Genomic DNA, 12,080 nt, shown 5'->3' with positions numbered 1-12,080 from the left:
GAAGAAAGACTTTGATATGAAGAAAGACATTGCAGAGATTATTAGTGTCTTGGAGAGTATTAGAGCTAAGTTTTAGAAGTGTTGTTAGTTTCTTTTGGTCAAATTGTTATTCTTAGTTGTTGGTGGTGTACGATTCGTACCTTGTTTATGTCTTATGCTCAAGTTGTTTGTGTCATTTGGCCAAGTTGTTGTCGTAGAGATGTTGTTGGTCTCGGTTAAAGGTCATCAGACTCATCTTTTACTATTTACATTTTGTCATATATGATCCACAATCAAGTCACTAAATTATTAGAATATACACAAACATGAAAATTTCATCATAAATATAGAACTTATAAAAAGACAAAACACACGAACATGAAAATTTCACACAGACTTATCTTTCACCCTTTTTTCCTTTTTCTTCGGTTTGCCACGATTCTTCACTGTCCCTTTTCAATTTCCACACAGAACACACGAACATATAAAGAGTCTATAAGCTTTTCTCGAATTCGCCTCTCTCACATCTCACAATTAAAACTCGGAAATCTCAGAATTTGAGAAACTAGGGTTCGTCATCTCCGTCTTGAGATAGTATAAGTCGTAAGCTTAGACTAATCTTAAACTACATGTTGTTCTAAGCTAATGTCGTGTACTCGTGTTGCTTAATTAAAATATCATGTACTAGTTTACAAGATAATCAAAACACATCGTATTGCTTAAACGGTTGAATTAACGGAGGGGCTCTTTCATTAAGATACACAACGTTAGGGGTTAATATATTGAATCATTAATTGAGGGGTTTCTACCCAAATGAAACATACTTGAGGGGTTTTTACATTAAAAACCCTAACAAGAACGCAAAAACTAAAGATTAGATCACCTAATGATTATACTGGTTTGGTGGGTTCCCAGAAACCATTCAGTCTTCATATGTGAAGACATTCAATTGAAACCGTCGAGAGATTAAAAGTCACACTTCTACGCTTAAAGTAGATGCATCAGAAGTATCTTTAATGATAATTGTTCCTATCTGAGACGAAAAGTAAGAAGTTTGTGTTGCAAAATATGCAAATTGATTTAAGTTTTGCTAATTTATTTACCGCTGAACCACTTAGCTAAATCTGAGGTTTAATTTTATTTCCAATGCTAGGGAATACTTCACTTCGTTTGTTGAATCTTAGGTGTCTGCACATGTGAGTCTTACACAATTAGTTTCCAACAGAGAGTCGAAATATCCTTTGGTTTGCCATAGTTAAATCTATAAACGAAGAAGACCAATATACTCACAAAATAAATGAAATTTGTAAATTATTCATCAAAAAAGAGTTCAATGAAGAAGAAGAGGAAAAAGTATTTGGACGTGGCATATAAAAACCAAATGTCTTTTACGATGTTTTGATTGACCGTCGTAACACACGAATGATCTTCCAAGTTCTTTAGATTTGAATTTGGGTTTGAATTTGTCTCTTTTTGTTTCCACAACCTTGCAAGTACCTTGTTGTATACGGTTTTCATTCATGTCTTCAATGTTATTCGTCAATTGACACATCCAATCTATAAGGCCTTTTTAATTAAACTAAAGAACTTTTTGAACGGGCAACTGCAGTTAATATAATTAGTTTTCATATTAAAAAAAAAGAGCTGGTCAATTATATAAAACTAGGTGGACCGTCTGCGCACGCATGTGCGGGCATTAACATTAATATTAAATTAATAATTATATATTTACAACTATATAATACTTATGTTACATGTATGTGGTTAATATTAAATTAATAATTACATATTCAATGCATCCACTGCGGGGAGAAAGAAACTGCAAACCACTTGTTCTTATCTTGCCCCTTCGCGAGACAAATCTGGAACCAGGTCCCAATCGACCAAGTGACGAACGTAATGAGATATACAGATTTTGCAACAGACATGAAGACTTTGAGGAAGACCCTGAACCTACCACCTTCAGGTATTAGAATTGGATCTCTATTCCCATGGATATGCTGGAGCATCTGGATTTCCAGAAACCATAAGATTTTCCAGAAAAGATCTTTTGAGGCAAAGGAGGTCCTATCGAAAGCGATATCAGACGCCCGGGAATGACAATCAGAACAGGAACAAGAAATCAACAAAGCAAATCTACCATCTAAACCTACTCCCCCGACTCAAGCTGTAGCTTTTGATACTGTCATTGTGCACACAGATGCAGCTTGGAGAGAGAGACAGAACAGGTTTCTGGATTGGCCTGGATTTTTTCAGATTGTGAGCGCAATATTCTGATGAAGGGATCAACCTCAGAGGACTTTGTCCCCTCCCCACTAGTGGCAGAGGGTTTGGCAATCAGGGAAGCCTTGCTACAGGTGCAGGCCTACGGTTTCAACAAGCTACTCATCAATTCCGACGCTCAGATTATCATCAGAGCTATCAGTGAGAGGGACTCAATCAAGGAACTTTGTGGAATCCTGCAGGATATCCAAAATTTATCTTGTTATCTCTCTGTTTCAATATTTCGGTTTATTCCTCGCAAAGACAACATGGCCGCAGATGGCCTTGCCAAGAGTGCTTTAGCTTTGGCTTGTAATGGTTAAACTCCTTTAATTAATGCAATGAATTAGTTGTTTAAAAAAAAATATGAAAGATTCAATGTTACATATTGATATTAAATCAAATTAAAAACAAACGTCAATGAGTTTCAAAGTTTTTAAAAAGCTTCGAGATTATCTTTGGCTCTCAGACGTATCCAAGAGGATCACGCACAATAAATAAATTGCACTTGATTAGCATACACATCTTATATTATACTCTTGATAAGTGGTTTAACTTTATAAAAAAAAAATTACCTTTTTCGAAAGGGATGATCAGGCTGGATAAACAGAGTCGTCTCTTTTTGTTAGTTGAATCACTATTGATGCAAAAATATAGATAGAGATACAACATAGAGAGGAAGATAACTAAAATAAATGCATAAAAAGAATCCTCCATAAAATTACCAGTAATGGTGTTCCCGTATATGAGTTAATTATTGATTATCATACACTTGCGCAAGATCACAAAAGTAGAATTTAAATTAGAACGATCAAAAATATATGAAAACTTAAAAGATAGATGCATGAAACTAATGGAGGTGGCGTGATATTTATATAGAAAATTAGTTTAAGTTTCTAAATGACCTAGTTTTCAAGAGAAGCTATTAGATAAAATATCCTGTAATAAATTTTAATTTAGTTATGAGATGGAATATCTTCTAATAAATTTTTAAGATATTCTGATTATAATATATACATAATTTTGGTAACTCAAATCTTGCTATATATATTTAAATATTAAATGCATGATATTAGGAAAGAAGATATCTCGTCAGTTGATTGCAACTAATTTTTGATAAAACAAATCCCACTATAAAGATTTAAATAATAGATAATAAGGAAAGAATAATGAATTTTAACGTTAAAACCCCTCAACTAAGTTTATTTTAGGTAAAACTTCCAAACTAAGTATTTAACGAAAAATCCCCTAACCTAACTTTATTTAATGAATTAAATTATTTAATGAATTAAACTTTAACAGGTCATAAATACCATTACTACCAGTAAATCTTTAGTTTAGGGGTTTCTACACTATGTAAACATAGTTGAGGAATTTTACCTTTAAAAATGAAAAAAATCAAAATATTGTAATAAGAGGATAAATTTTCAAAATACATTTTATAAATTAATGTATAAGCTTCTATAAATGACTTAGAACCTCTTATAATAATTTAAAACATCTGATAAGCCAATATAAATAATTTTATAAATGTATGTATAATTTTATAAATGATTTATAAAACATGCATTGAAATATTAGACATTAATAGTTATTATGATACTTTATACACAAATACAATTAGTTACCATAAATAATTATTTCTAATATTATGTAAATTATTTGGAAAGTGGTAATTGAATTATCATTTCCTTTTAAATATAATTATAATAAATAAAATTAAAAATCATCGGTCAATCAAATTATAACAATTTGAAGAGTTCATTTATGATCAACATGTAATAAAAAATCACTTATGTGACTTCTCAATCAATATATAGTAGGATTTATATTATTATAAATAATTTATAACTTTACATAAATAATTTTAAAATTCTGATAAATTTATCCTGTAAACAACGATAAATAATTTAAAAATCATATTAATAAACATTTTTAGATTTTGTAATATTTAAAATAGTTATTATATAATTATATTCGAATACAATTCATCAAGTAGAGTATAAAACTATTGTAATTATCTTATATAAAAATTCGTTCATTATATTTTATAGTTTATAAATATTAAAAATAATAAATAAAACATTATTAATTTTTCTACAATTTCGAGAATTAGTTACCATAAATTGTTATTTGTAATATTCTTTAGATTATATGACAAGTGATGTTAAATGTTTTTAGACTTACCTTAAATTTTTAGATCTAATTTAAATAAATAAAAATCAAAAACAATCGACGAATCAAATTATTATAATTTTTTTTGAAACTTAATCTATGAGTGACACTTCACCAGACCTCAATAAAGTGACTTCTCTTTTAATATATTACTAGATTTTGACCCGTGCAACCGCACGGGTGTTTGTTTTCACTTTTCTATACATAAATTATTGTTTTAGAACATAAGTGGTATATATTTTTAATGTTAATCATATACTTAAATATTTATATAACTATTTCAAATACAATAATTTTATAATTTACATGTTATAATTAATTAATTGTTTAAACCTTATGTATTTGCCACTTCTTATTATATATTTATCTTATTGTATTTGCATTTAGTTATTAAGCAAATTAATATATTCATGAGAAAATATATTTAAAAAATATTTTGTATTTAATTTATGCTAAATTCTGACCCGTATTTCAAAACTGGATTTCTTTTTATCAATATTTTTATGCTTATTCATTTTAGATAATTTATTATTGTATATATAAAAGTATAAGATATGTTAATTTTTAGACATGTATTATATAGTTTGTTAATTTTAAGTCGTTCTATCATCATATTATATTTTAAATAAATAGTTTATATTTATGAAAATAAAATTTATAAATTTATCAATTGAATATAATTTTATCATATTTATTTTAGTATAATAATTATATTTTAACATGATCATGACTATAAAAGTAGATAAAATAGGATATAATTTATTTATTTTCATTTCTAAACGATAACTTAAAATACATTAAGTTATTGTTTAAATATTACACAGATTTATTAGAATTTTTAAAATATAATATATAAATATATATTATATTTAAAATGAAAATATATTATGATTAAAGTAGTTACAAAGATTTTATATTATTAACTTTAAAGAAATACATGTTAATTTTTATACATGTATTATATAGTTTGATAATGTTAACCCATCTTACCAACATATTAGATTTTATTTTTGAACATAAATATTTTATAATTACGAAAATAAAATATATAAATATATAAATTTAATAATTTAATACAATTTTATTATATTTAGCTCAATATAATAATTTTAATATAATATGATTGATTATGATTATATAATAACTAAAATATTATAGATTTTTTTATTTTTCATTTTATATAACTGAATATATTAATGTATAATAATATTTTAAACTAATTTCGAAATTAGTGAAAATATTTAAATATAATTTCAAAAATGAAGATCTAGTAAAAATCTTTTTAAACAGATTTGTTAGAATTTTAAATTAATTATATTTTTATTTAAAATGAAAAGATATCAAAGGATACTATGATTAAAATATTTTAAAAATTATATTTATTATTAGTCTGAATTAAAATATAGTATGAATTTCTATGAATAGGTTCATTAGGTCCATTTTTTAAAAAAATCACACATGAATCAAGGTTGTGACTTCTGTTTTAATATATAAGATAGGGGAATAATTTGTTTGTGGAAAATTTGTATTTTCTCAGAAAGGAAATTTGTAAACTACATCCGCAATTATACTCAATTGGGTTTTAAAATGTTCTTGTTGGGGAATGTCTTGGGGTCCGATTGGTAATAGCTGTAGCTTTAAATATTTTACTGTAGAAAAAAATCTGTAGACTTTTTGCTGTGGCTTTAGATTTTATTGCTGTAGAATTTTATTGAAGCACTAAAAAATTGCTTTGGATATTTGGCTCTGCAGAGCACTTGTACAGCTGTAGGATATTTTAAGAGCTGTGGTTTCAAAAAAAAATTTAAAGCTTGATTGCTCTGAATTTGGTGCTGTGGAAATAAATAGGGCTGTGGACAGCACCTACAGCAACTACCAATCACCCCCTTGGTCGTCTTGGTTTAGCAGATGAGAGATGATGGATGACTCATACCTCCATAAGTCCTCAACCGAAATGTACTATATTTTATACATTTCTTATATCACTTAGTCAAGAAAAGAAAGTTCCTGGAACAAATCAAAGCAAAGTATACTCATCACCATCCCGGTATAAAGGTCGACCCCTTTCCCAGAAGCATTTTCATTCAATTCGATCGTTGACGTTAGATTACTTGGAGCATATTTCGCTAAACCATCCAAGAGAGTTGATTAAAATGGATGCTAGTCAGATCTTTCAAGGCGAGCCTGACAACTACGATGGCGTTACCGTAACCATCACGGAACCAATGGATGCTAGTAAGATCTTTCAAGGCGAGCCTGACAACTACGATGGCGTTACCGTAACCATCGCGGAACCAATGGATGCTGCTGTTTTCACTGAAAAGCTTAGGGCTTCGCTTTCGCATTGGAGACAAGAGGTATTCAAATTCAAAACAACTCTCGTGAAGGATTTGATTATGCTGATAGTTAAAAGTCTTTTGAGTTTTTTTTTTTTACTCTTCATTATACATTTGCAGGGGAAGAAGGGGATTTGGATCAATCTACCTATTCGATTTGCTAATCTTGTAGAGGCTGCAGTTAGTGTAAGAGGGTTTTATATGAAATGACTTTGAATCTTTTCTTGCTTTCGTTTTGACTTTTTGGTAAGTTGTTTGTTTGTTTATATATATATGATGTTTCTGTTTTGGTGATTGATTATTTGAGGAAGGATTTAGATACCACCACGCGGAGCCTGATTACTTGATGCTTGTATCTTGGATCCCAAACACACGTGATACAATCCCAGCCAATGCTTCTCACGTTGTAGGTGTTGGTGCTTTGGTCCTCAACAAAAACACTGGAGAGGTAAAAAAGAGGAAATTGTTCCATTCTTTTTTGAAATTCTAAAAGGACTGATGAAAAAGAGCATGTTCTCTAGATGATGTTCGGTTTTGCAAAAAACGTTACTTTGACTAAATTATGATGAAAGCGCAGGTCCTCGTTGTCCAGGAAAAGAGTGGCTATTTCAGAAATAAAAATGTGTGGAAGCTCCCTACCGGTGTTGTCAACGAGGTGATTTACATTTCTTTTACTCCCGATGAACAATTGAACAGTAATGAGTGAACCCAATTTAATGTTACACCACAAAACGTTATTTTGACGACATAGCTAGTCAGCTTAGTAAGTAGTACATATAGTGACGTTGGTCCCTGGAAAGATGACTGATGATATCAAGTTTGAAATTAAAGGAGAACGTTGGAAATGAAGTTTTAATTGTTTTTTTTGGTTGCCTCTAAGAGCATCTCCAAAAAGGAACTCTATTTTGAAGTTTCCAAAACTTTATATTTGAAGTTTCAATGTGTTCTTCTCCAAAAGTAAAACTTCAAACCTAACTTCAAAATTATTTATCTTTTACACTATGATCCTTATATTTGTCATAGTTGATGTAAATTCATAAAACTTCTATAAATAACTAATACATATATATAAATATTACAGAAATATTAATTAAAAAAAATCTTACACTAAAATATAAAATTATAAATAAAAGTACATAATTAAATATTAAACTGCAAGCAAATATTACATTATTGCATAAAATTATTTCCATAATGCTCCCATATATGATCAACTAGTGCATTTCGAAGTAAGAAATGATTCTCTTTATTTTTTATTTGTAGATTACGAGCCAAAAATTGTTGAAACCGGATATCCTCATAATATGTCTGCTGATATTTTGATATCATCAAATGAAAAAATCCTTGATCTTTTAAGCGAAAGTACAACAAGCAGGGAAAAAGGTCATGAGATGATTGAATTACGACTGCAAAATAAGCAAAAAAGTTAGCTTTTAAAGAAATAAAAGAGGAAAATAAAATATTGCTAAAAAACTTAGCTTCTATCGATGATGTTAATATTCATGAATACATTCGATCTGAACAAGAAAGAATCATACGAAAAATGCGTCAAGAGCAACAACAACAATCATCTTCGGTTACACAAAATTTGTTGAACAATATTTTGGAGATTTTGGAGGTTCCGGAGCAAATTTACCAGACTATTAGTGTTGTTATAATATTTAAATTTGAGTAATAATTATGTCTTCATGTGTCTTTTTAATAAGTTTTTATTATGGTTTTTTGTAATATTCTTGTTGTTTAATTCTAGTTTTAAAATATTATAAATCTTGTTTTAATTTTTTTTATTTAATTTCATGTGTAAAACTTAAGTTTATATAACAAATTTGAAATATTTATGAGATATAAAAGTTTTAAGGATTAAAACAATAAACAAAAAAAAAATTTAAGAATTATAAATATGATGTATAATTGTAAGGACCAAAATGCAAATAAAAAGATGAAACTTCAAATTTGAAGTTTTGAAAAGTGAAACTCTATATTTGGAGTTTCACTCTTCAAAACTTCAAATTTGAAGTTTTGAAGTTCCTTTTTGGAGAGCAAAAAACTCTATATTTGGAGTTATAGAGTTTTTTTTGGAGATGCTCTAACGAGAACTTTCCCAAATCCACAGGGCGAGGATATTTTGCGATGGAGTAGCTAGGGAAGTGGAAGAAGAAACTGGTGTATGTATCTTGCTTGCTTTCCAAGAAAAAAAAAATCTTTTTAAGGATCTTTTATTTACTATTTTACTTGCCACTTTATTCTTAAACTTGTGTTCATGGGATTTTCTTACTTCAGATCGTTGCAGATTTTGTGGAAGTGTTGTCTTTCAGGTAAATTATGTTTTCATTGACTTGGCAACCATCTGATCTGGCTTACCCCATTAGTTCCTGATTGGGTTATACTCTTTCTTTACTCGTATAGGCAAAGCCACAAAGCATTCTTGAAAAAGAAATCGGATTTGTTTTTCCTGTGTGCCTTAACTCCACGCTCCTACGAAATCATTGAACAAAAATCTGAGATCTTGGAAGCTAAGGTATATAATATTAACTTTCTAACTTTTTCTCACAGTTGTTGATGAGCCAAGAAAATATTTAAAAGTTACTCTCACCTGAGCTTGTGTATATGGTTTTGTTTTTGGTTATAGTGGATGCCGATAAAAAAAATACGTAGACCAGCCATTGAACCAGAACCAAGAGATGTTCAAGTACATGGCAAATATCTGCCAGAAGAAGTGTGAGGAAGAATACTTGGGATTCTCCACTGTGGAAACTACCACAGGAACTGGTAAGAAGAGCTTTGTTTACTGCAATGCTGATCATGCCATGAGCCTTAATGCAGCGCGTGATCAAGCCTCCTCTTCTCATTGATAACATTCTCATCATCCCGATTCTGTGTCGGATGAGACAATGTATCCTTTTCCAGTTGTCATTGTCTTTGTAATTTGTTTTCAGTTATTGTTCTCCAAAACATTGAAAGCCTTAACCGGTTTTTAAATTCTCAGCTTTACGTTTCATGTTATTTCTGGTTTAATCTGATTTCCCGGTCTTTATTTTATCGATATTTGCTATAATCTTGAAATTCAAAGGAAAAACACTACAAGAATTCATTAAAATAGTTACGGATTGGCGCGACAAAGACAATTCCGTAGCCAATTTTGTTAGCTACAAATATAGCGGGAGAACACATAGTTTTAACTTTGTAACTAAATTTGTAGCTAACTATAGCAATTTGTAGCTATATAGCTAGAGACGGATTTCGTTGATCCGTAGCTAAATAGCTACCTACACCTTGGCTAGAGATTAGTGGTTACCATAATTGTTCTATTTAGCAACAATAAGCTACAATCGTTTCTATTGCTAAATAGCACTAGTGTCTCTAGTATCGTCATTTCGTCGCTTTGACACAATACTATAATCATCAAGATAATAAAATTTCTAATATTTCATGTACATACATAAAAGAATGGTAGATTATCAATTAATTTTTTAACGTAAATATGATTTATGTTTTAAGATATTTTTTTTAATCCACATATATTAAAAAAAAAACTAGTAATGAGTAAAAGGACCCGCTTTTATATTAGGATGGTGAGGTTGTTACTCCAGCAAGTGAAAGTTCTTTTGTTCCTCTTCCTTATGAACCCAAACTTCCATTCCCTGGTAGATTCAAGAAGCAGCTGCTAGAGAAGTACAAGGCTCTGTTTGAGAAGCAAATGAGTGAAGCTCAGGTTGCAATGCCCATCATCGATGCTTTCATGTTGATTCCTCAATACAGCAAGTTCCTGAAAGATGTTGTAGCTGCAAAGAAGAAGGAGATGGAAGGCATGATGATTCTTACCCATGAGTGCAATGCCATCATCCAGAGGCTTGATGTTCCAGAGAAATTAGAGGATCCAGGAAGCTTCACACTACCTTGTGCTCTTGGACCTATGGTATTTGAGAAAAGTCTCTGCGATTTGGGAGCTAGTGTCAGCTTGATGCCTTTGTCTGTTGCAAAGAAGCTTGGATTCACTCAGTACAAGAAGTGTAGACTCTCTCTGGTGTTAGCTGATCGTTCAGTGAAGTATCCTGTGGGCATCTTAGAGGACCTCCCTGTGAAGATTGGAAGGTATGAGATACCTACAGATTTTGTGGTGCTTGAGATGGGTGAGGAGGCTCAAGACCCATTGATTCTAGGAAGGCCATTCTTAGCTACAGCAGGAGCTATTGTTAATGTGAAGGAAGACACGATTGATCTCCATTTGAGTAAAGATAACATCCTCCACTTTGACATCAAAGGGAAAATGAGGAAACCAACTGTGTTCGGGCAAGCCTTCTACATTGAAGAGATGGCCACTCCTGCTGATGAGCACCTTGAAAAGTTACCACCTGAGGACGACAAGGAGGGAGCATCTCCCTCTACTCATTCCCCATAGAAGGTAACCCACCACACTCCCTTGTATATACCATTTTATTTTTGCATATTAGTCTTCTTTTCGGTATCTCTCTCTCTACTTGACAACACAGAGACTGTGTAACTCAAGTTTGGGGGAGGTACCAAGTATTTGATCATGTTTGCTTTGATGTTGTTTCATTGAGTCATGCATTGCATACCTATTTGCATATAAAAAAAAAACAATCATTTAGTTTGCATCATTTGCATTTCTAGGAGTCTAGAGCATATAGGTTGCATTCACTTGCATTAGGAGCAATGATTTTAAATGCCTTGTAAAGAACACTACGTTGCACCTGAGTAGCTTTTGCACCTCTCAAAAAAACTTGTATGTTTCGAGCCTTGAAAACTCTTCCTGAAACTTGTTGATTGCTGAAACTCAATCTTTGAAGCCAACTACAACCTTATTTGAACTGAACGAACTTAATGCTTCTTGCTCATGGTCCCTTGTGTACTGAGTCATGGCTATACACACTTGAGTTGTCACATCCTTTATGCCAATCTTATTTTGACAAACTCTAGTGGTAGACCACTCCTAAAACCCTTCCCTCCTTTTAAGCTTTCATTGTTTGATGAGTAAGGCCTTCTTCGGAAAGTCTTACATGTGCATAATGTTGAGAGTATCGGGAACGACAATGCTTGATCTTCATTCTTGCTAGATTGGGCACTCTATTGTCTAGCTATAGGTGGTGGGTGAGTGTTGTGATTATGATTTGGGAGAAATGAAAAAAGAAAAGAATAGACTCTTTGTGCTTAAGTGAATTGTTTTATTGGGATAAGTAGAGAAGCCTCTAGCTCAAATTTTGAAAAGTCTTGGCCCCCAGCCTAAAAAAAAAAAAAAGGAAAAAGAAAAACGAAAAAAAAGAGAAAAGAAAAAAAAAAAAAAAAAAAAAAAGGGGCTAGCAAAGTTGT

The 12,080-nt window shown here is 30.9% G+C and overlaps 1 protein-coding gene and 1 long non-coding RNA gene across 2 annotated transcripts; both read left to right on the top strand.

Moving 5' to 3' along the window:
* Window positions 1-5,729: 5,729 nt before the first annotated feature.
* LOC103870214 (nudix hydrolase 7-like) lies at window positions 5,730-7,809 on the top strand. Its single transcript, XM_033281231.1, has 4 exons — window positions 5,730-6,773; window positions 6,873-6,938; window positions 7,060-7,200; window positions 7,330-7,809. Exons 1-4 carry the CDS (start codon window positions 6,339-6,341, stop codon window positions 7,456-7,458), a joined length of 771 nt encoding a protein of 256 aa, XP_033137122.1. The 5' UTR covers window positions 5,730-6,338; the 3' UTR covers window positions 7,459-7,809.
* A 1,019-nt stretch (window positions 7,810-8,828) lies between these two features.
* Window positions 8,829-9,791, top strand: LOC117125728. The gene is made up of 2 exons (XR_004451908.1): window positions 8,829-8,917; window positions 9,033-9,791. It is a non-coding gene; the product is annotated as an uncharacterized LOC117125728 (long non-coding RNA).
* Window positions 9,792-12,080: the final 2,289 nt, after the last annotated feature.

The sequence above is a fragment of the Brassica rapa genome, chromosome A01 (assembly GCF_000309985.2).
Source record: "Brassica rapa cultivar Chiifu-401-42 chromosome A01, CAAS_Brap_v3.01, whole genome shotgun sequence".
Taxonomy (NCBI): Eukaryota; Viridiplantae; Streptophyta; class Magnoliopsida; order Brassicales; family Brassicaceae; genus Brassica; species Brassica rapa.
Note: the sequence above shows the minus strand (reverse complement) of the source record. Positions and strands in the feature narration are given on the sequence as shown.

Bases quoted from the DNA above. Each gene is read 5' to 3' on its own strand.
- LOC103870214 (XM_033281231.1), top strand. From the start codon at position 6,339: ATGACTCATACCTCCATAAGTCCTCAACCGAAATGTACTATATTTTAT. The intron at 6,774-6,872 runs GTATTCAAATTC...ATACATTTGCAG, and splicing joins TTTCGCATTGGAGACAAGAG to GGGAAGAAGGGGATTTGGAT. The intron at 7,201-7,329 runs GTAAAAAAGAGG...ATGAAAGCGCAG, and splicing joins TCAACAAAAACACTGGAGAG to GTCCTCGTTGTCCAGGAAAA.